A 22,689-nucleotide genomic window follows, 5' to 3' on the forward strand; every position below is an offset into this window, starting at 1 on the left:
ATCTCTCCGATTGTTTATTGATCCGCGACTGACAACAAACATGGACGCAAACTGCACATTGGTTTGCTGTGAAGAGGAGAGAGAAGACGATAAAGCTGTTATCGGTAAATATACTATTTATGTCACAGGCTAATTATTCATTTTAAATACATGTTTAATTACACGATTGCAATTTAAGCGTCTCCAAACGTTGACAACACTGAAATCCACCCTGTTCCGTAGTACACGTGGGTGCTCTCATGTTAGCGCAGTAACGTTACATGTGTACTTCGGGAATTTATTCTACTTCCCAATAGTCAAATTAACTAATGGATACCATTTGTATGTCTCTGCATCCAGTATGAAGGGAGTTCAGAGGTAGTTTCGCGAGCCAATGCTAACTAGCATAATGACTGGAAGTCTTTGGAATCTACTAGCGTGCTAGTAGTTACCATAGACTTTAAGTCATTGCGCTAACGCTAGTTAGCAACTTCATTCGAACTGCACGCAGAGACGACATTGGTAAAATTAGTTAGCAAACATTCAATTAACGTTAGCCGGGTGATATTATTTAATATTTAGTTATTATTTTTTAGGGACCAAACGGTAACAAACTATATTGATTTATCTTGCACCATCAACCATAGTTAGCCAGCAGAGCCGACCCATTTGCTAACTGCTACGCTAGGGGTCAGACCGCATTCCCGTGTAGATTAAGACACAGCAGAGCCGACCCATTTGCTAACTGCTACGCTAGGGGTCAGACCGCATTCCTGTGTAGATTAAGACACAGCAGAGCCGACCCATTTGCTAACTGCTACGCTAGGGGTCAGACCGCATTCCCGTGTAGATTAAGACAGAGCAGAGCCCGTGGGAGATATGGCTCGGTTAACATACCAAAATGAGTTGTACTCCCAATTGTTTTATAGAGCCCCACAGTGGTGTCATAATACCCATAAAACCTAGCGGTTAAACAGGGAAATGATTTCAATTGTTGAAGAGTTTCTGTTGTGCCGTTACCGTGTGGTTCGACCGTTAAAGATCTTCTGAGATGTGTATCTCGGGGAACTTGATGGTTTTTTACCGTCTCCGCGGCAACGCAGTTAATGAGGATGGAGGCGTGCTTAGCCTGGTTCCTTCAGCTATTTTTTTGTTTTGGTGACGTTGAGGGAGAGGTTGTTGGGTTGTTGTACCTGGTACCACGCCGTCGGTGCCTACCTCTTCCCTGTAGGCTGTCTCGTCGTTGGCGGTAATCAGGCCTACTACTGTCGTGTCGTCAGCAAACTTTTTAAGTTGGAACTGTTTTGAGGCCAAGCAGTCGTGGGTATACAGGGAGTACAGGAGGGGACTGAGGACACACCCTTGTGGGGCCCCCCGTGTTGAGGATCAGTGTAGAGGGGGTAATGTTGCCTACCTTCACCACCTGGGGGGGGGGCGGCCCGTCGGGAAGTCCAGGACCCAGTTGCATAGGGAGGAGTTAAGTTACAGGGCCCTGAGCTTTGTGGTGGGCACAGAGGGCACTATGGTACTGAAGGCAGAGCTGTGGTCGATGAACAGCATCCTCACATTCATATCAATCAATCCCCTTTTCTCCTCAACAGTTCAGTTCTCTAACGGCAACCTGAGGAACACAGAGCAGCTGGACTTCAGCTTCTATAAGAACGTGGACGAGACCAACCCGAGGAAGAAGAACCGACGCATGCTGGTGAGACCACTACACCTGGTGTAGGGTGACGTTGCCTCTAAAACGCTGATCTTGGATCAGTTTTGGATCTGTGCTCAGGAGCATAACACTGAGTTGATAAATATTGGACACTTTGGTAAAAGACCATTCCTTCTTCCTGTGTTTTAAGGCTACTTCTCTCTAACACGGTCTTCTTCCTGTGTTTTAAGGTTACGTCTCTCTAACACGGTCTTCTTCCTGTGTTTTAAGGCTAACTCTCTCTAACGCGGTCTTCTTCCTGTGTTTTAAGGCTACCTCTCTCTGACACGGTCTTCTTCCTGTGTTTTAATGCTACTTCTCTCTGACACGGTCTTCTTCCTGTGTTTTAAGGTTACGTCTCTCTAGCACGGTCTTCTTCCTGTGTTTTAAGGCTACCTCTCTCTAACACGGTCTTCTTTCTGTGTTTTAAGGCTACCTCTCTCTGACATGGTCTTCTTCCTGTGTTTTAAGGCTACCTCTAGCACGGTCTTCTTCCTGTGTTTTAAGGCTAACTCTCTCTAACACGGTCTTCTTTCTGTGTTTTAAGGCTACCTCTCTCTAACGCGGTCTTCTTCCTGTGTTTTAAGGCTACCTCTCTCTGACACGGTCTTCTTCCTGTGTTTTAATGCTACTTCTCTCTGACACGGTCTTCTTCCTGTGTTTTAAGGTTACGTCTCTCTAGCACGGTCTTCTTCCTGTATTTTAAGGCTACCTCTAGCAACGTCTTCTTCCTGTGTTTTAAGGCTACCTCTCTCTAACACTGTCTTCTTCCTGTGTTTTAAGGTTACCTCTCTCTAACGCGGTCTTCTTCCTGTGTCAGGTTGCAGAATCACAGAGACTCTCATATGTTGGGAGTAACTTTGGAACAGAAGCCCTAAAATGCAACAACCTTTGCAAGTAAGTTTTTATTTAAGTTAAAAATAAAATTAAAAAATTCAATATTTTCAAGAGCTCAAAACCATGTGTACCAGTATTTTGTCCTCGGCTGTTTACCAAAACAGTGGCAGGGTCACCATGTGTTATTATAGTCCAGGTATTATGTGGGTGTGTTATTATAGTCCAGGTATTATGTGGGTGTGTGTTATTATATTCCAGGTATTATGTGGGGGTGTGTTATTATATTCCAGGTATTATGTGGGTGTGTTATTATATTCCAGGTATTATGTGGGGGTGTGTTATTATATTCCAGGTATTATGTGGGGGTGTGTTATTATATTCCAGGTATTATGTGGGGGTGTGTTATTATATTCCAGGTATTATGTGGGTGTGTGTTATTATATTCCAGGTATTATGTGGGTGTGTGTTATTATATTCCAGGTATTATGTGGGTGTGTTATTATATTCCAGGTATTATGTGGGTGTGTTATTATATTCCAGGTATTATGTGGGGGTGTGTTATTATATTCCAGGTATTATGTGGGGGTGTGTTATTATATTCCAGGTATTATGTGGGGGTGTGTTATTATATTCCAGGTATTATGTGGGTGTGTGTTATTATATTCCAGGTATTATGTGGGGGTGTGTTATTATATTCCAGGTATTATGTGGGTGTGTGTTATTATAGTCCAGGTATTATGTGGGGGTGTGTTATTATATTCCAGGTATTATGTGGGGGTGTGTTATTATATTCCAGGTATTATGTGGGTGTGTTATTATATTCCAGGTATTATGTGGGGGTGTGTTATTATATTCCAGGTATTATGTGGGTGTGTTATTATATTCCAGGTATTATGTGGGGGTGTGTTATTATATTCCAGGTATTATGTGTGTGTGTTATTATATTCCAGGTATTATGTGTGTGTGTGTTATTATATTCCAGGTATTATGTGGGGGTGTGTTATTATATTCCAGGTATTATGTGGGGGTGTGTTATTATATTCCAGGTATTATGTGGGGGTGTGTTATTATATTCCAGGTATTATGTGGGGGTGTGTTATTATATTCCAGGTATTATGTGGGGGTGTGTTATTATATTCCAGGTATTATGTGGGGGTGTGTTATTATATTCCAGGTATTATGTGGGGGTGTGTTATTATATTCCAGGTATTATGTGGGGGTGTGTTATTATATTCCAGGTATTATGTGGGGGTGTGTTATTATATTCCAGGTATTATGTGGGGGTGTGTTATTATATTCCAGGTATTATGTGGGGGTGTGTTATTATATTCCAGGTATTATGTGGGGGTGTGTTATTATATTCCAGGTATTATGTGGGGGTGTTATTATATTCCAGGTATTATGTGGGGGTGTGTTATTATATTCCAGGTATTATGTGGGGGTGTGTTATTATATTCCAGGTATTATGTGGGGGTGTGTTATTATATTCCAGGTATTATGTGGGGGTGTGTTATTATATTCCAGGTATTATGTGGGGGTGTGTTATTATATTCCAGGTATTATGTGGGGGTGTGTTATTATATTCCAGGTATTATGTGGGGGTGTGTTATTATATTCCAGGTATTATGTGGGGGTGTGTTATTATATTCCAGGTATTATGTGGGGGTGTTATTATATTCCAGGTATTATGTGGGGGTGTTATTATATTCCAGGTATTATGTGGGTGTGTTATTATATTCCAGGTATTATGTGGGGGTGTTATTATATTCCAGGTATTATGTGGGGGTGTTATTATATTCCAGGTATTATGTGGAGGTGTGTTATTATATTCCAGGTATTATGTGGAGGTGTGTTATTATATTCCAGGTATTATGTGGAGGTGTGTTATTATATTCCAGGTATTATGTGGAGGTGTGTTATTATATTCCAGGTATTATGTGGAGGTGTGTTATTATATTCCAGGTATTATGTGGGGGTGTGTTATTATATTCCAGGTATTATGTGGAGGTGTGTTATTATATTCCAGGTATTATGTGGAGGTGTGTTATTATATTCCAGGTATTATGTGGGGGTGTGTTATTATATTCCAGGTATTATGTGGAGGTGTGTTATTATATTCCAGGTATTATGTGGGGGTGTGTTATTATATTCCAGGTATTATGTGGGGGTGTGTTATTATATTCCAGGTATTATGTGGGGGTGTGTTATTATATTCCAGGTATTATGGGGGTGTGTTATTATATTCCAGGTATTATGTGGGGGTGGGTGTTATTATATTCCAGGTATTATGTGGGGGTGGGTGTTATTATATTCCAGGTATTATGTGGGGGTGTGTTATTATATTCCAGGTATTATGTGGGGGTGTTATTATATTCCAGGTATTATGTGGGGGTGTGTTATTATATTCCAGGTATTATGTGGGGGTGTTATTATATTCCAGGTATTATGTGGGGGTGTGTTATTATATTCCAGGTATTATGTGGGGGTGTTATTATATTCCAGGTATTATGTGGGGGTGTGTTATTATATTCCAGGTATTATGTGGGGGTGTGTTATTATATTCCAGGTATTATGTGGGGGTGTTATTATATTCCAGGTATTATGTGGGGGTGTTATTATATTCCAGGTATTATGTGGGTGTTATTATATTCCAGGTATTATGTGGGGGTGTTATTATATTCCAGGTATTATGTGGGGGTGTGTTATTATATTCCAGGTATTATGTGGGGGTGTTATTATATTCCAGGTATTATGTGGGGGTGTGTTATTATATTCCAGGTATTATGTGGGTGTGTGTTATTATATTCCAGGTATTATGTGGGTGTGTTATTATATTCCAGGTATTATGTGGGGGTGTGTTATTATATTCCAGGTATTATGTGGGGGGTGTGTTATTATATTCCAGGTATTATGTGGGGGTGTTATTATATTCCAGGTATTATGTGGGGGTGTTATTATATTCCAGGTATTATGTGGGGGTGTGTTATTATATTCCAGGTATTATGTGGGTGTGTTATTATATTCCAGGTATTATGTGGGGGTGTGTTATTATATTCCAGGTATTATGTGGGGGTGTGTTATTATATTCCAGGTATTATGTGGGGGTGTTATTATATTCCAGGTATTATGTGGGGGTGTGTTATTATATTCCAGGTATTATGTGGGTGTGTGTTATTATATTCCAGGTATTATGTGGGGGTGTTATTATATTCCAGGTATTATGTGGGGGTGTTATTATATTCCAGGTATTATGTGGGGGTGTTATTATATTCCAGGTATTATGTGGGGGTGTTATTATATTCCAGGTATTATGTGGGGGTGTTATTATATTCCAGGTATTATGTGGGGGTGTTATTATATTCCAGGTATTATGTGGGGGTGTTATTATATTCCAGGTATTATGTGGGGGTGTTATTATATTCCAGGTATTATGTGGGGGTGTGTTATTATATTCCAGGTATTATGTGGGGGTGTTATTATATTCCAGGTATTATGTGGGGGTGTTATTATATTCCAGGTATTATGTGGGGGTGTTATTATATTCCAGGTATTATGTGGGTGTGTTATTATATTCCAGGTATTATGTGGGGGTGTTATTATATTCCAGGTATTATGTGGGGGTGTTATTATATTCCAGGTATTATGTGGGTGTGTTATTATATTCCAGGTATTATGTGGGGGTGCTGAACAAGGAGACCATGAGGATGGAGGTTCACAGCGCTCAACTATTCAACATGCAGCCCGTCATCCCAGGTATAAACCCCCTTCAGCTTGGTGTCAATGTGACGTTCCACCTGCAGTCCGTCATCCCAGGTATAAAACCCCTTCAGCTTGGTGTCAATGTGACGTTCCACCTGCAGTCCGTCATCCCAGGTATAAACCCCCTTCAGCTTGGTGTCAATGTGACGTTCCACCTGCAGTCCGTCATCCCAGGTACAGATAAAACCCCCTTCAGCTTGGTGTCAATGTGACGTTCCACCTGCAGTCCGTCATCCCAGGTACAGATAAAACCCCCTTCAGCTTGGTGTCAATGTGACGTTCCACCTGCAGTCCGTCATCCCAGGTATAAAACCCCCTTCAGCTTGGTGTCAATGTGACGTTCCACCTGCAGCCCGTCATCCCAGGTATAAAACCCCCTTCAGCTTGGTGTCAATGTGACGTTCCACCTGCAGCCCGTCATCCCAGGTATAAAACCCCTTCAGCTTGGTGTCAATGTGACGTTCCACCTGCAGTCCGTCATCCCAGGTATAAACCCCCTTCAGCTTGGTGCCAATGTGACGTTCCACCTGCAGTCCGTCATCCCAGGTATAAACCCCCTTCAGCTTGGTGTCAATGTGACGTTCCACCTGCAGTCCGTCATCCCAGGTATAAAACCCCTTCAGCTTGGTGTCAATGTGACGTTCCACCTGCAGCCCGTCATCCCAGGTATAAAACCCCTTCAGCTTGGTGTCAATGTGACGTTCCACCTGCAGTCCGTCATCCCAGGTATAAAACCCCTTCAGCTTGGTGTCAATGTGACGTTCCACCTGCAGTCCGTCATCCCAGGTATAAAACCCCCTTCAGCTTGGTGTCAATGTGACGTTCCACCTGCAGTCCGTCATCCCAGGTACAGATAAAACCCCTTCAGCTTGGTGTCAATGTGACGTTCCACCTGCAGTCTGTCATCCCAGGTACAGATAAAACCCCCTTCAGCTTGGTGTCAATGTGACGTTCCACCTGCAGCCCGTCATCCCAGGTATAAAACCCCTTCAGCTTGGTGTCAATGTGACGTTCCACCTGCAGTCCGTCATCCCAGGTATAAAACCCCCTTCAGCTTGGTGTCAATGTGACGTTCCACCTGCAGTCCGTCATCCCAGGTATAAAACCCCCTTCAGCTTGGTGTCAATGTGACGTTCCACCTGCAGCCCGTCATCCCAGGTATAAAACCCCTTCAGCTTGGTGTCAATGTGACGTTCCACCTGCAGCCCGTCATCCCAGGTATAAAACCCCTTCAGCTTGGTGTCAATGTGACGTTCCACCTGCAGCCCGTCATCCCAGGTATAAAACCCCTTCAGCTTGGTGTCAATGTGACGTTCCACCTGCAGTCCATCATCCCAGGTATAAAACCCCTTCAGCTTGGTGTCAATGTGACGTTCCACCTGCAGTCCGTCATCCCAGGTATAAAACCCCCTTCAGCTTGGTGTCAATGTGACGTTCCACCTGCAGTCCGTCATCCCAGGTACAGATAAAACCCCTTCAGCTTGGTGTCAATGTGACGTTCCACCTGCAGCCCGTCATCCCAGGTATAAAACCCCCTTCAGCTTGGTGTCAATGTGACGTTCCACCTGCAGTCCGTCATCCCAGGTATAAAACCCCTTCAGCTTGGTGTCAATGTGACGTTCCACCTGCAGTCCGTCATCCCAGGTATAAAACCCCCTTCAGCTTGGTGTCAATGTGACGTTCCACCTGCAGCCCGTCATCCCAGGTATAAAACCCCCTTTAGCTTGGTGTCAATGTGACGTTCCACCTGCAGCCCGTCATCCCAGGTATAAAACCCCTTCAGCTTGGTGTCAATGTGACGTTCCACCTGCAGTCCGTCATCCCAGGTATAAAACCCCTTCAGCTTGGTGTCAATGTGACGTTCCACCTGCAGTCCGTCATCCCAGGTATAAAACCCCCTTCAGCTTGGTGTCAATGTGACGTTCCACCTGCAGTCCGTCATCCCAGGTATAAACCCCCTTCAGCTTGGTGTCAATGTGACGTTCCACCTGCAGTCCGTCATCCCAGGTATAAAACCGCCTTCAGCTTGGTGTCAATGTGACGTTCCACCTGCAGTCCGTCATCCCAGGTACAGATAAAACCCCCTTCAGCTTGGTGTCAATGTGACGTTCCACCTGCAGTCCGTCATCCCAGGTATAAAACCCCTTCAGCTTGGTGTCAATGTGACGTTCCACCTGCAGTCCGTCATCCCAGGTATAAAACCCCCTTCAGCTTGGTGTCAATGTGACGTTCCACCTGCAGCCCGTCATCCCAGGTATAAAACCCCCTTCAGCTTGGTGTCAATGTGACGTTCCACCTGCAGTCCGTCATCCCAGGTATAAAACCCCCTTCAGCTTGGTGTCAATGTGACGTTCCACCTGCAGTCCGTCATCCCAGGTATAAAACCCCTTCAGCTTGGTGTCAATGTGACGTTCCACCTGCAGTCCGTCATCCCAGGTATAAAACCCCCTTCAGCTTGGTGTCAATGTGACGTTCCACCTGCAGCCCGTCATCCCAGGTATAAAACCCCCTTCAGCTTGGTGTCAATGTGACGTTCCACCTGCAGCCCGTCATCCCAGGTATAAAACCCCTTCAGCTTGGTGTCAATGTGACGTTCCACCTGCAGTCCGTCATCCCAGGTATAAAACCCCTTCAGCTTGGTGTCAATGTGACGTTCCACCTGCAGCCCGTCATCCCAGGTATAAAACCCCTTCAGCTTGGTGTCAATGTGACGTTCCACCTGCAGTCCGTCATCCCAGGTATAAAACCCCTTCAGCTTGGTGTCAATGTGACGTTCCACCTGCAGTCCGTCATCCCAGGTACAAACCCCTTCAGCTTGGTGTCAATGTGACGTTCCACCTGCAGTCCGTCATCCCAGGTATAAAACCCCCTTCAGCTTGGTGTCAATGTGACGTTCCACCTGCAGTCCGTCATCCCAGGTACAAACCCCTTCAGCTTGGTGTCAATGTGACGTTCCACCTGCAGTCCGTCATCCCAGGTATAAAACCCCTTCAGCTTGGTGTCAATGTGACGTTCCACCTGCAGTCCGTCATCCCAGGTATAAAACCCCTTCAGCTTGGTGTCAATGTGACGTTCCACCTGCAGTCCGTCATCCCAGGTATAAAACCCCCTTCAGCTTGGTGTCAATGTGACGTTCCACCTGCAGTCCGTCATCCCAGGTATAAAACCCCCTTCAGCTTGGTGTCAATGTGACGTTCCACCTGCAGCCCGTCATCCCAGGTACAGATAAAACCCCCTTCAGCTTGGTGTCAATGTGACGTTCCACCTGCAGCCCGTCATCCCAGGTATAAACCCCCTTCAGCTTGGTGTCAATGTGACGTTCCACCTGCAGTCCGTCATCCCAGGTATAAAACCCCCTTCAGCTTGGTGTCAATGTGACGTTCCACCTGCATTCCGTCATCCCAGGTATAAAACCCCTTCAGCTTGGTGTCAATGTGACGTTCCACCTGCAGTCTGTCATCCTAGGTATAAAACCCCTTCAGCTTGGTGTCAATGTGACGTTCCACCTGCAGTCCGTCATCCCAGGTATAAAACCCCTTCAGCTTGGTGTCAATGTGACGTTCCACCTGCAGTCTGTCATCCTAGGTATAAAACCCCTTCAGCTTGGTGTCAATGTGACGTTCCACCTGCAGTCCGTCATCCCAGGTATAAAACCCCTTCAGCTTGGTGTCAATGTGACGTTCCACCTGCAGTCCGTCATCCCAGGTATAAAACCCCTTCAGCTTGGTGTCAATGTGACGTTCCACCTGCAGTCCGTCATCCCAGGTATAAAACCCCTTCAGCTTGGTGTCAATGTGACGTTCCACCTGCAGTCCGTCATCCCAGGTATAAAACCCCCTTCAGCTTGGTGTCAATGTGACGTTCCACCTGCAGTCCGTCATCCCAGGTACAGATAAAAAACCCTTCAGCTTGGTGTCAATGTGACGTTCCACCTGCAGTCTGTCATCCCAGGTATAAAACCCCCTTCAGCTTGGTGTCAATGTGACGTTCCACCTGCAGCCCGTCATCCCAGGTACAGATAAAACCCCCTTCAGCTTGGTGTCAATGTGACGTTCCACCTGCAGTCCGTCATCCCAGGTATAAAACCCCTTCAGCTTGGTGTCAATGTGACGTTCCACCTGCAGTCCGTCATCCCAGGTATAAAACCCCTTCAGCTTGGTGTCAATGTGACGTTCCACCTGCAGTCCGTCATCCCAGGTACAGATAAAACCCCCTTCAGCTTGGTGTCAATGTGACGTTCCACCTGCAGTCCGTCATCCCAGGTACAGATAAAACCCCCTTCAGCTTGGTGTCAATGTGACGTTCCACCTGCAGTCCGTCATCCCAGGTACAGATAAAACCCCCTTCAGCTTGGTGTCAATGTGACGTTCCACCTGCAGTCCGTCATCCCAGGTACAGATAAAACCCCCTTCAGCTTGGTGTCAATGTGACGTTCCACCTGCAGTCCGTCATCCCAGGTACAGATAAAACCCCCTTCAGCTTGGTGTCAATGTGACGTTCCACCTGCAGTCCGTCATCCCAGGTACAGATAAAACCCCCTTCAGCTTGGTGTCAATGTGACGTTCCACCTGCTACACCAGAAACCAATTTGATGTGTTATCATTTAAATTCACAAGATAGAAAGGGTCGGCCAATCGAGAATGGAACTTCTGGACGCTGTCATTGGACGTGAGGCGGGTAGAGTAGAGCAGCTTTCGTTGATAAGGAAACGTTTCCCTCGACGGCTGACGGCTGTAGTGTAGCAGGGTCGTGAGGATACAGAAGGTCTACTCTCCACAAGGCATCAACCACTGAGAGACAATCACACTGGTGGAGATCTGAGAGGATTTTTCCAGCCCTCTGATAGGCTAGGTGGAGGTTTCACCATATTACCTATACTGGCCTTTCAATAGGTTGAAACGGGTGAGTTTTTCCCCCGGGACTACAACAGTGTGTACTGAGGGCCTGGAGTTGGGCTGTTGGGGGGCCTGGAGTTGGGCTGTTGGGGGGCCTGGAGTTGGGCTGTTGTGGGGCTGTTGGGGGGCCTGGAGTTGGGCTGTTTGGGGGGCCTGGAGTTGGGCTGTTGGGGGTACTGGAGTTGGGCAACACTGACCTATACCAATCAAATCTCAGATCTCCACAAGTACCTAGAGGTTGATGTGTGATTGGGTCATCAACTTCTTCTGTTTTTTTTTTTAAAAACAGGCTGGATGAATGGCTGTTGAAAATCATAATAATATGTGTATTTGTCACATGCGCCCAACACAACCGGTGTAGGTAGACCTTACCGTCAAATGCTGACTGACAAGCCCTTAACCAACAGTACAGTGACGTGCTGCGATCGTGTTGAGCTGGAGCGTCGTCGCTCTGACTTACTTTAACATGTCGTCTGTTTCCCAGGGGAGTCGTCGACAGAGAACGATACGTCCCAGAACACAGATCTTACATACAGGGAAAAGGTACCTTCATTCATTTCTGTTAAAAAATAGAACCTGGAACGGTCTACAGTTCTATCAGCCTTGAACATCTCCCCTCCCCTTTAGTCTCTGGTCCAGGGATTAGAAGCTTCCCCCAATACTTCCTGTCAGGTTTTAACACCTTTTAAGTGTTGTTGTGTTACTAAATCCACTACGGGCTACATTATAATCTGCATTTGATCACATCAATCATCAGAATGAGTAACTAATCCCCCCCCCTCCCACAGTGATGTCATTATGGGGTATTGTGATGTCATTATGTCAGAATGAGTAACTAATCCCTCCCCTCCTACAGTGATGTCATTATGGGATATTGTGATGTCATTATGTCAGAATGAGTAACTAATCCCTCCCCTCCTACAGTGATGTCATTACGGGGTATTGTGATGTCATTACGGGGCATTGTGATGTCATTATGTCAGAATGAATAACTAATCCCTCCCCTCCTACAGGTGGACTCTCTGATCGAAGCGTTTGGCACCAACAAGCAGAAGAGAGCTCTGTCTTCCAGGAGGCTGAACCAGGTGGGCAGTGAGGCCCTGCAGAGCGCTGTGGCCAAGGCTGCCCACTCCATCATAGACCAGAAGGGCCTGAAAGGTAACACACATAACACACATATACCTACACACACACACCTGTATATCTACACACACACACCTGTATACCTACACACACACACACACCTGTATACCTACACACACCTGTATACCCACACACACACCTGTATACCTACACACACACACACACCTGTATATCTACCCCCACACACACCTGTATATCTACCCCCACACACACCTGTATATCTACCCCCACACACACCTGTATATCTACCCCCACACACACCTGTATATCTACCCCCACACACACACACCTGTATATCTACCCCCACACACACACACCTGTATACCCACCCACACACACACACACACACACACCTGTATACACACACACACACACACCTGTATACACACACACACACACACACACACACACCTGTATACCCACACACACACACACACCTGTATACCCACACACACACACACACACACCTGTATACACACACACACACACACACACACACACACACACACACACACACCTGTATACCCCCCCACACACACACACACACACACCTGTATACCCACAAACACACACACACACACACACCTGTATACCCACAAACACACACACACACACACACACACACACACACACCTGTATACCCACACACACACACACACACACACACATTTTGTTACGTTAGTCTTATTACAAAATATATATATATTTTTTTATCCTCAAATCGACACACAATACCCCATAATGACATCACAATACCCCATAATGACATCACAATGACAAAGCGAAAATAGGTTCAGAAATGTTTGCATATTTATTAAAAATAAACCAAAATAAGTATTTAGACCCTTTGCTATGAGACTCTAAATTGAGCTCAGGTCCATCCTGTTTCCATTGATCATCCTTGAGATGTTTCTACAACTTGATTGGAGTCCACCTGTGGTAAATTCAATTGATTGGACATGATTTGGAAAGGCACACACCTGTCTATATAAGGTCCCACAGTTAACAGTGCATGTCAGAGCAAAAACCAAGCCATGAGGTTGATTGTCCGTAAAGCTCTGAGACAGGATTGTGTCGAGGCACAGATCTGGGGAAGGGTACCAAAACATTTCTGCAGCATTGAAGGTCCCCAAGAACACAGTGGCCTCCATCATTCTTCAATGTAAGAAGTTTGGAACCACCAAGACTCTTCCTAGAGCTGACCGCCCAGCCAAACTGACCAATGGAGGAGAAGAACCCAGAGCTCCAGAGTTCCTCTGTGGAGATGGGAGAACCTTCCAGAAGGACAACCATCTCTGCAGCACTCCACCAATCAGACCGTTATAGTAGAGTGGGCAGACGGAAGCCACTCCTCAGTAAAAGGCATATTATGGCCTGCTTGGAGTTTGCCAAAAGGCACCTAAAGGACTCAGACCAGGAGAAACAAGATTCTCTGGTCTGATGAAACCAAGATTGAACTCTTTGGCCTGAATGCCAAGCGTCACGTCTGGAGGAAACCTGGCACCATCCCTACAGTGAAGCATGGAGGTGGCAGCATCATGCTGTGGGGATGTTTTTCAGCGGCAGGGACTGGGGGACTAGTCAGGATCGAGGGAAAGATGGATGAAGCAAAGTACAGACAGATCCTTGATGAAAACCTGCTTCAGGGCGCTCAGGACCTCATGCTGGGGTGAAGGTTCACCTTCCAACAGGACAACGACTCTTAAGCACACAGCCAAGACAGCGCAGGAGTGGCTTCGGGACAAGTCTCTGAATGTCTGAGTGGCCCGGACTTGTACCCGATCCAACATCTCTGGAGAGACCTGAAAATAGCTGTGCAGCGACGCTCCCCATCCAACCTGACAGAGCTTGAGAGGATCTGCAGAGAAGAATGGGAGAAACTCCCCAAATACAGGTGTGCCAGGCTTGTAGCGTCATACCCAAGAAGATTCTAGGCTGTAATCACTGCCAAAGGTGCTTCAACAAAGTACTGAGTAAAGGGTCGGAATACTTATGTAAGGGAACACCCCCCTGAAATGGACAAAAATTAATGGGAAGTTATTGGCACCGTACGAAACATATACACGATGTACAATACCACTCAATTCGGCGTCGTTTCATTCAAAACTGATTGCGAGTGCCATATGGCAAATCCAAGTGTAACACTGCAAAAATCCAATAGATGTTTGTAATCGCTGCCAAAGGTGCTTCAACAAAGTACTGAGTAAAGGGTCTGAATACTTATGTAAATGTTATTTTTCAATTATTTTATTTTAGCCAAAATTGTTAGACCTGTTTTTGTGATGTCATGATGGGGTATTGTGATGTCATGATGGGGTATTGTGATGTCATGATGGGGTATTGTGATGTCATGATGGGGTATTGTGATGTCATGATGGGTTATTGTGTGTAGGCTTTGTAGCTGTATATGTCTAGACACAGTCAGACCAGAAGGTAGTGGAATGTAACACACCTGTAGACGTACACACACACACACCTGTGCAGTAACGTACACACACACACACACACACCTGTGCAGTAACACACACACACACACACCTGTACAGTAACACACACACACACACACCTGTAGACGTACACACACAACTGTAGAGGTACACACACACACCTGTACAGTAACACACAGCTGTAACATAGTGAATGTTTCCCCCCTCCAGTAGGAGGGGGTCCAGTCCCAGTAACATAGTGAATGTTTCCCCCCTCCAGCCCTCCAGCAGGAGGTGGTCCAGTCCCAGTAACATAGTGAATGTTTCCCCCCTCCAGCAGGAGGTGGTCCAGTCCCAGTAACATAGTGAATGTTCCCCCCTCCAGCAGGAGGTGGTCCAGTCCCAGTAACATAGTGAATGTTTCCCCCCTCCAGCAGGAGGTGGTCCAGTCCCAGTAACATAGTGAATGTTTCCCTCCTCCAGCAGGAGGTGGTCCAGTCCCAGTAACATAGTGAATGTTTCCCCCCTCCAGCCCTCCAGCAGGAGGTGGTCCAGTCCCAGTAACATAGTGAATGTTTCCCCCCTCCAGCAGGAGGTGGTCCAGTCCCAGTAACATAGTGAATGTTCCCCCCCTCCAGCAGGAGGTGGTCCAGTCCCAGTAACATAGTGAATGTTTCCCCCCTCCAGCAGGAGGTGGTCCAGTCCCAGTAACATGGTGAATGTTTCCCCCCTCCAGCAGGAGGTGGTCCAGTCCCAGTAACATAGTGAATGTTTCCCCCCTCCAGCAGGAGGTGGTCCAGTCCCAGTAACATAGTGAATGTTTCCCCTTTCCAGCCCTCCAGCAGGAGGTGGTCCAGTCCCAGTAACATAGTGAATGTTTCCCCCCTCCAGCCCTCCAGCAGGAGGTGGTCCAGTCCCAGTAACATAGTGAATGTTTCCCTCCTCCAGCCCTCCAGCAGGAGGTGGTCCAGTCCCAGTAACATAGTGAATGTTCCCCCCCTCCAGCAGGAGGTGGTCCAGTCCCAGTAACATAGTGAATGTTTCCCTCCTCCAGCAGGAGGTGGTCCAGTCCCAGTAACATAGTGAATGTTCCCCCCCTCCAGCAGGAGGTGGTCCAGTCCCAGTAACATAGTGAATGTTTCCCTCCTCCAGCAGGAGGTGGTCCAGTCCCAGTAACATAGTGAATGTTTCCCTCCTCCAGCCCTGCAGCAGGAGGTGGTCCAGTCCCAGTAACATAGTGAATGTTTCCCCCCTCCAGCCCTCCAGCAGGAGGTGGTCCAGTCCCAGTAACATAGTGAATGTTTCCCTCCTCCAGCAGGAGGTGGTCCAGTCCCAGTAACATAGTGAATGTTTCCCTCCTCCAGCAGGAGGTGGTCCAGTCCCAGTAACATAGTGAATGTTTCCCTCCTCCAGCAGGAGGTGGTCCAGTCCCAGTAACATAGTGAATGTTTCCCCCCTCCAGCAGGAGGTGGTCCAGTCCCAGTAACATAGTGAATGTTTCCCTCCTCCAGCAGGAGGTGGTCCAGTCCCAGTAACATAGTGAATGTTTCCCTCCTCCAGCAGGAGGTGGTCCAGTCCCAGTAACATAGTGAATGTTTCCCCCCTCCAGCCCTCCAGCAGGAGGTGGTCCAGTCCCAGTAACATAGTGAATGTTCCCCCCCTCCAGCAGGAGGTGGTCCAGTCCCAGTAACATAGTGAATGTTTCCCCCCTCCAGCAGGAGGTGGTCCAGTCCCAGTAACATAGTGAATGTTTCCCCCCTCCAGCCCTCCAGCAGGAGGTGGTCCAGTCCCAGTAACATAGTGAATGTTTCCCCCCTCCAGCACGAGGTGGTCCAGTCCCAGTAACATAGTGAATGTTTCCCCCCTCCAGCAGGAGGTGGTCCAGTCCCAGTAACATAGTGAATGTTTCCCCCCTCCAGCCCTGCAGCAGGAGGTGGTCCAGTCCCAGTAACATAGTGAATGTTTCCCCCCTCCAGCAGGAGGTGGTCCAGTCCCAGTAACATAGTGAATGTTTCCCCCCTCCAGCAGGAGGTGGTCCAGTCCCAGTAACATAGTGAATGTTCCCCCCCTCCAGCAGGAGGTGGTCCAGTCCCAGTAACATAGTGAATGTTTTCCCTCCAGCAGGAGGTGGTCCAGTCCCAGTAACATAGTGAATGTTTCCCCCCTCCAGCAGGAGGTGGTCCAGTAACATAGTGAATGTTTCCCCCCCTCCAGCAGGAGGTGGTCCAGTCCCAGTAACATAGTGAATGTTTCCCCCCTCCAGCAGGAGGTGGTCCAGTCCCAGTAACATAGTGAATGTTTCCCCCCTCCAGCCCTCCAGCAGGAGGTGGTCCAGTCCCAGTAACATAGTGAATGTTCCCCCCCTGCAGCAGGAGGTGGTCCAGTCCCAGTAACATAGTGAATGTTTCCCCCTCCAGCAGGAGGTGGTCCAGTCCCAGTAACATAGTGAATGTTTCCCCCCTCCAGCAGGAGGTGGTCCAGTCCCAGTAACATAGTGAATGTTTCCCCCCTGCAGCAGGAGGTGGTCCAGTCCCAGTAACATAGTGAATGTTTCCCCCCTCCAGCAGGAGGTGGTTCAGTCCCAGTAACATAGTGAATGTTCCCCCCCTCCAGCAGGAGGTGGTCCAGTCCCAGTAACATAGTGAATGTTTCCCCCCTCCAGCCCTCCAGCAGGAGGTGGTCCAGTCCCAGTAACATAGTGAATGTTTCCCCCCTCCAGCAGGAGGTGGTCCAGTCCCAGTAACATAGTGAATGTTTCCCCCCTCCAGCAGGAGGTGGTCCAGTCCCAGTAACATAGTGAATGTTTCCCCCCTCCAGCAGGAGGTGGTCCAGTCCCAGTAACATAGTGAATGTTTCCCCCCTCCAGCAGGAGGTGGTCCAGTCCCAGTAACATAGTGAATGTTTCCCCCCTCCAGCAGGAGGTGGTCCAGTCCCAGTAACATAGTGAATGTTTCCCCCCTCCAGCAGGAGGTGGTCCAGTCCCAGTAACATAGTGAATGTTTCCCCCCTCCAGCAGGAGGTGGTCCAGTCCCAGTAACATAGTGAATGTTTCCCCCCTCCAGCTCTCCAGCAGGAGGTGGTCCAGTCCCAGTAACATAGTGAATGTTTCCCCCCCTCCAGCAGGAGGTGGTCCAGTCCCAGTAACATAGTGAATGTTTCCCCCCTCCAGCAGGAGGTGGTCCAGTCCCAGTAACATAGTGAATGTTTCCCCCCTCCAGCAGGAGGTGGTCCAGTCCCAGTAACATAGTGAATGTTCCCCCCTCCAGCTCTGCAGCAGGAGGTGGTCCAGTCCCAGTCTGGAGTTTCTCATTACCTTCCCCCCTGTTACCACGACGCTGACACACCTCAACACGTCTACCTGTTTGACGACAGTATCCTTCACCTGAACTGTGTGTGTGTGTGTGAGTGAGAGCAGGTAAAGGCATGTCCCCAGGTTAAGGTGTGTGTGTGTGTGACTCCAGGTTAAGCTGTGTGTGTGTGTAGCTCCAGGTTAAGGTGTGTGTGTGTGTGTGTGTGTGACTCCAGGTTAAGCTGTGTGTGTGTGTAGCTCCAGGTTAAGCTGTGTGTGTGTGTAGCTCCAGGTTAAGGTGTGTGTGTGTGTAGCTCCAGGTTAAGGTGTGTGTGTGTAGCTCCAGGTTAAGCTGTGTGTGTGTAGCTCCAGGTTAGTGTGTGTGTCCTTACCCGAGTCCCAGTCCTGTCTCCGGTGGAGTACGATGCCCTGGATGCTGCTGGTTCCAAGATGGCCGCCCTGACCCCTGAGGAACTACAAAACATAACAGACGGAGGGTAGGACTACAACACTGCTACTGTTGATGTGTTGTTGTTGACGTGTTGTCTTGTTGATCATTGTGTGTTGTTGACATGTTATGTTGTTGACGTGTTGTTGATCTTGTTGTTCCAGGTGTCAGAGCGTGGTGTTGACATGTTATGTTGTTGACGTGTTGTTGATCTTGTTGTTCCAGGTGTCAGAGCGTGGTGCGTCACTTGGAGAGCCTGCCCAGAGAGGGCGTGGCCAGAGAGAGACAGGCGCGCTGTGCCTTCTACCTCCTCATGATGCTCAAACTGGCACGGCAGAGACACATCAATCGCAAGTGTGAGTGTGTGTGTATGTGTGTGTGTGTGTGTGTACGAGAAGCAAGTGTTGACTTTTTAAAAAAGTAATCCTCGTTTGAGCCTAAACCTGTAATGTTTACCGAGAATATGATCTTTGGGAAAATTGACTTTTAAAAAGGCACGCTGTCGACAATGCGCCTTTGATTGAATCCCGGCCTACGGGTTGTGTAATGTTGTATTCTAGTCGGGCAGGAGGAGGGCTGTCCTCGTATCATTAAGGGTTGTGTTAATGTTGTATTCTAGTCGGGCAGGAGGAGGGCTGTCCTCGTATCATTAAGGGTTGTGTTAATGTTGTATTCTAGTCGGGCAGGAGGAGGGCTGTCCTCGTATCATTAAGGGTTGTGTTAATGTTGTATTCTAGTCAGGCAGGAGGAGGGCTGTCCTCGTATCATTAAGGGTTGTGTTAATGTTGTATTCTAGTCAGGCAGGAGGAGGGCTGTCCTCGTATCATTAAGGGTTGTGTTAATGTTGTATTCTAGTCAGGCAGGAGGAGGGCTGTCCTCGTATCATTAAGGGTTGTGTTAATGTTGTATTCTAGTCAGGCAGGAGGAGGGCTGTCCTCGTATCATTAAGGGTTGTGTTAATGTTGTATTCTAGTCGGGCAGGAGGAGGGCTGTCCTCGTATCATTAAGGGTTGTGTTAATGTTGTATTCTAGTCAGGCAGGAGGAGGGCTGTCCTCGTATCATTAAGGGTTGTGTTAATGTTGTATTCTAGTCGGGCAGGAGGAGGGCTGTCCTCGTATCATTAAGGGTTGTGTTAATGTTGTATTCTAGTCGGGCAGGAGGAGGGCTGTCCTCGTATCATCCACACCAAGCTGATGAGGACCTTCACCGTGGAGACCTTCAATAACGGCAGGTAGCTTGTCCACTCACTATCACCCTACCCTGGTTCCTCTCTAGGTTTCTTCCTAGGTTTTGGCATTTCTAGGGAGTTTTTCCTTGCCACCGTGCTTCTACACCTGCATTGCTTGCTGTTTGGGGTTTTAGGCTGGGTTTCTATACAGCACTTTGAGATATCAGCTGATGTACGAAGGGCTATATAAATACATTTGATTTATATATAGTGCACGACCTTTGACCCGGGCCCATAGATGGTCTGCTTCTCAAAGAGCACCCTACGTAGTGCACTAGATAGGGAATAGAGCTCTCCTCTCCCTACTCTGAGTTAAAAACAGATTTAGATAAATGCAGTAGCTACATTCGTATTAATGTGTGCAGAACGTTACTGATGTGTGTGTGTGTGTGTGTGTAGGGTGCAGAACGTTACTGATGTGTGTGTAGGTAGGGTGCAGAACGTTACTGATGTGTGTGTGTGTGTAGGGTGCAGAACGTTACTGATGTGTGTGTGTGTGTGTGTGTGTGTGTGTGTAGGGTGCAGAACGTGGTGTCTACGTCGATGCGTGTGAAGATGGCAGCGTACTGCCTGGCCCTGCTGCTCCACATGGGAGACATGACCTCTGACCTCACACTGCTACACAGAGACCTGGGGGTCACAGAGAAACGGTGAGAGACACTTACACAGAGACCTGGGGGGGGGGTCACAGAGAAACGGTGAAGAGAGACCTGGGGGAGGGGTTACAGAACAGGAGAGAGACCTGGGGGAGGGGTTACAGAACAGGAGAGAGACCTGGGGGAGGGGTTACAGAACAGGAGAAAGACCTGGGGGGGGGGGGGAGGGGTTACAGAACAGGAGAAAGACCTGGGGGGGGGGGGGTTACAGAACAGGAGAGAGACCTGGGGGAGGGGTTACAGAACAGGAGAGAGACCTGGGGGAGGGGTTACAGAACAGGAGAGAGACCTGGGGGAGGGGTTACAGAACAGGAGAGAGACCTGGGGGAGGGGTTACAGAACAGGAGAGAGACCTGGGGGAGGGGTTACAGAACAGGAGAGAGACCTGGGGGAGGGGTTACAGAACAGGAGAGAGACCTGGGGGAGGGGTTACAGAACAGGAGAGAGACCTGGGGGAGGGGTTACAGAACAGGAGAGAGACCTGGGGGAGGGGTTACAGAACAGGAGAGAGACCTGGGGGAGGGGTTACAGAACAGGAGAGAGACCTGGGGGAGGGGTTACAGAACAGGAGAGAGACCTGGGGGAGGGGTTACAGAACAGGAGAGAGACCTGGGGGGGGGGGTCACAGAACAGGAGAAAGACCTGGGGGGGGGGGGGGGTTACAGAACAGGAGAGAGACCTGGGGGAGGGGTTACAGAACAGGAGAGAGACCTGGGGGAGGGGTTACAGAACAGGAGAGAGACCTGGGGGAGGGGTTACAGAACAGGAGAGAGACCTGGGGGAGGGGTTACAGAGAACAGGAGAGAGACCTGGGGGAGGGGTTACAGAACAGGAGAGATACCTGGGGGAGGGGTTACAGAACAGGAGAGAGACCTGGGGGAGGGGTTACAGAACAGGAGAGAGACCTGGGGGAGGGGTTACAGAACAGGAGAGAGGCCTGGGGGAGGGGTTACAGAACAGGAGAGAGACCTGGGGGAGGGGTTACAGAACAGGAGAGAGACCTGGGGGAGGGGTTACAGAACAGGAGAAAGACCTGTGGGAGGGGTTACAGAACAGGAGAGAGACCTGGGGGGGGGGGTCACAGAACAGGAGAAAGACCCTGGGGGGGGGGGGGGGGGTTACAGAACAGGAGAGAGACCTGGGGGAGGGGTTACAGAACAGGAGAGAGACCTGGGGGAGGGGGGTTACAGAACAGGAGAGAGACCTGGGGGAGGGGGGTTACAGAACAGGAGAGAGACCTGGGGGAGGGGTTACAGAACAGGAGAGATACCTGGGGGAGGGGTCACAGAACAGGAGAGAGACCTGGGGGAGGGGTTACAGAACAGGAGAGAGACCTGGGGGAGGGGGGTTACAGAACAGGAGAGAGACCTGGGGGAGGGGTTACAGAACAGGAGAGAGACCTGGGGGAGGGGTCACAGAACAGGAGAGAGACCTGGGGGAGGGGTCACAGAACAGGAGAGAGAGAGAGAGAGAGAGACACCTCAAACACAAAAGCAACAGCGTTACTGATATTTTCTCTCTGTGTGTGTGTGTGTGTGTGTGTGTGTGTGTGTGTGTGTGTGTGTGTGTGTGTGTGTGTGTGTAGGATCGTGGAGGTGGCCAAGTCGATGGGGTTGACCCTGGTCAGACATGGCTGTGTGAAGGGGAACGATGGGGCGACAGCTGAAAACAGACTGGCCACTCTGGTGCTGCCCCTCGTCAAATACCAACCGTTCATAGAGATACGCAAACGCAAAAAAATGCATTAGAGGAAGACGAGGAAGACGAGGGTAACGCTTCGAACACACCGACAGCGTCATTGAGCTAAATAGTACGCAGCATCGTCTGGTTCTGTCTGCAACCGAAGTTCAACATTCACCTTCTGCTACCGTTTCTGTCAATCCGTCTGCAGCAGACAGTTTGACGCGTCTGACGTTACGCACCACACAGAACGCACTGCAACGCAGGGCTGCTAGGATAACGCAGCGTTTTCATTGGATATGAAGGTACTTCTGGTGTACCAGAATGTAATGACGCTGTCGGTGTGTTCGAAGTGTAAGGAGAAGGGGAGAGGAAGACATGGGTAAGGAGGAAGAGAGGAGGGGAGAGGAAGACATGGGTAAGGAGGAAGAGAGAAGGGGAGAGGGTAAATATTCCTAGAGAGGGGAGGGGAGGAAGACGGGGGTAAGGAGGAAGAGAGAGGGAGACATGGGTAAGGAGGAAGAGAGAAGGGGAGAGGGTAAATATTCCTAGAGAGGGGAGGGGAGGAAGACGGGGGTAAGGAGGAAGAGAGAGGGAGACATGGGTAAGGAGGAAGAGAGAAGGGGAGAGGGTAAATATTCCTAGA

The 22,689-nt window shown here is 48.5% G+C and overlaps 1 protein-coding gene and 5 long non-coding RNA genes across 8 annotated transcripts; 3 read left to right on the forward strand and 3 right to left on the reverse strand.

Moving 5' to 3' along the window:
* The first annotated feature begins 19 nt into the window (after positions 1-19).
* Positions 20-22,535, forward strand: polr1e (RNA polymerase I subunit E). Its single transcript, XM_055924158.1, has 12 exons — positions 20-104; positions 1,581-1,684; positions 2,502-2,578; positions 6,186-6,271; positions 11,657-11,715; positions 12,186-12,330; positions 18,008-18,112; positions 18,434-18,527; positions 18,704-18,834; positions 19,629-19,710; positions 20,226-20,357; positions 21,949-22,535. The coding sequence occupies exons 1-12, from the start codon at positions 41-43 to the stop codon at positions 22,109-22,111; spliced, it is 1,242 nt and encodes a 413-aa protein (XP_055780133.1). The 5' UTR covers positions 20-40; the 3' UTR covers positions 22,112-22,535.
* LOC129856032 (uncharacterized) lies at positions 6,551-7,144 on the reverse strand. 2 transcript variants are annotated; one of them, XR_008759602.1, is made up of 3 exons: positions 7,106-7,144; positions 6,865-7,044; positions 6,551-6,623 (listed from the first exon to the last, which is right to left on the reverse strand). It is a non-coding gene; the product is annotated as an uncharacterized LOC129856032 (long non-coding RNA). The 2 variants fall into 2 exon arrangements; XR_008759603.1 differs by lacking the exon at positions 6,551-6,623 and adding an exon at positions 6,665-6,744.
* LOC129856028 (uncharacterized) lies at positions 7,254-8,729 on the forward strand. Its single transcript, XR_008759597.1, has 3 exons — positions 7,254-7,555; positions 7,616-8,531; positions 8,654-8,729. It is a non-coding gene; the product is annotated as an uncharacterized LOC129856028 (long non-coding RNA).
* Positions 7,891-8,375, reverse strand: LOC129856030 (uncharacterized). The gene is made up of 3 exons (XR_008759600.1): positions 8,327-8,375; positions 8,085-8,144; positions 7,891-7,963 (listed from the first exon to the last, which is right to left on the reverse strand). It is a non-coding gene; the product is annotated as an uncharacterized LOC129856030 (long non-coding RNA).
* LOC129856031 (uncharacterized) lies at positions 9,281-9,842 on the reverse strand. The gene is made up of 3 exons (XR_008759601.1): positions 9,784-9,842; positions 9,478-9,663; positions 9,281-9,355 (listed from the first exon to the last, which is right to left on the reverse strand). It is a non-coding gene; the product is annotated as an uncharacterized LOC129856031 (long non-coding RNA).
* Positions 9,325-10,434, forward strand: LOC129856029 (uncharacterized). Of its 2 annotated transcripts, none has more exons than XR_008759598.1 (3): positions 9,325-9,561; positions 9,622-10,289; positions 10,355-10,434. It is a non-coding gene; the product is annotated as an uncharacterized LOC129856029 (long non-coding RNA). The 2 variants fall into 2 exon arrangements; XR_008759599.1 differs by having other exon boundaries at positions 9,743-10,289.
* Positions 22,536-22,689: the final 154 nt, after the last annotated feature.

The sequence above is a fragment of the Salvelinus fontinalis genome, chromosome 5, assembly GCF_029448725.1.
Source record: "Salvelinus fontinalis isolate EN_2023a chromosome 5, ASM2944872v1, whole genome shotgun sequence".
NCBI classification, from domain to species: Eukaryota; Metazoa; Chordata; class Actinopteri; order Salmoniformes; family Salmonidae; genus Salvelinus; species Salvelinus fontinalis.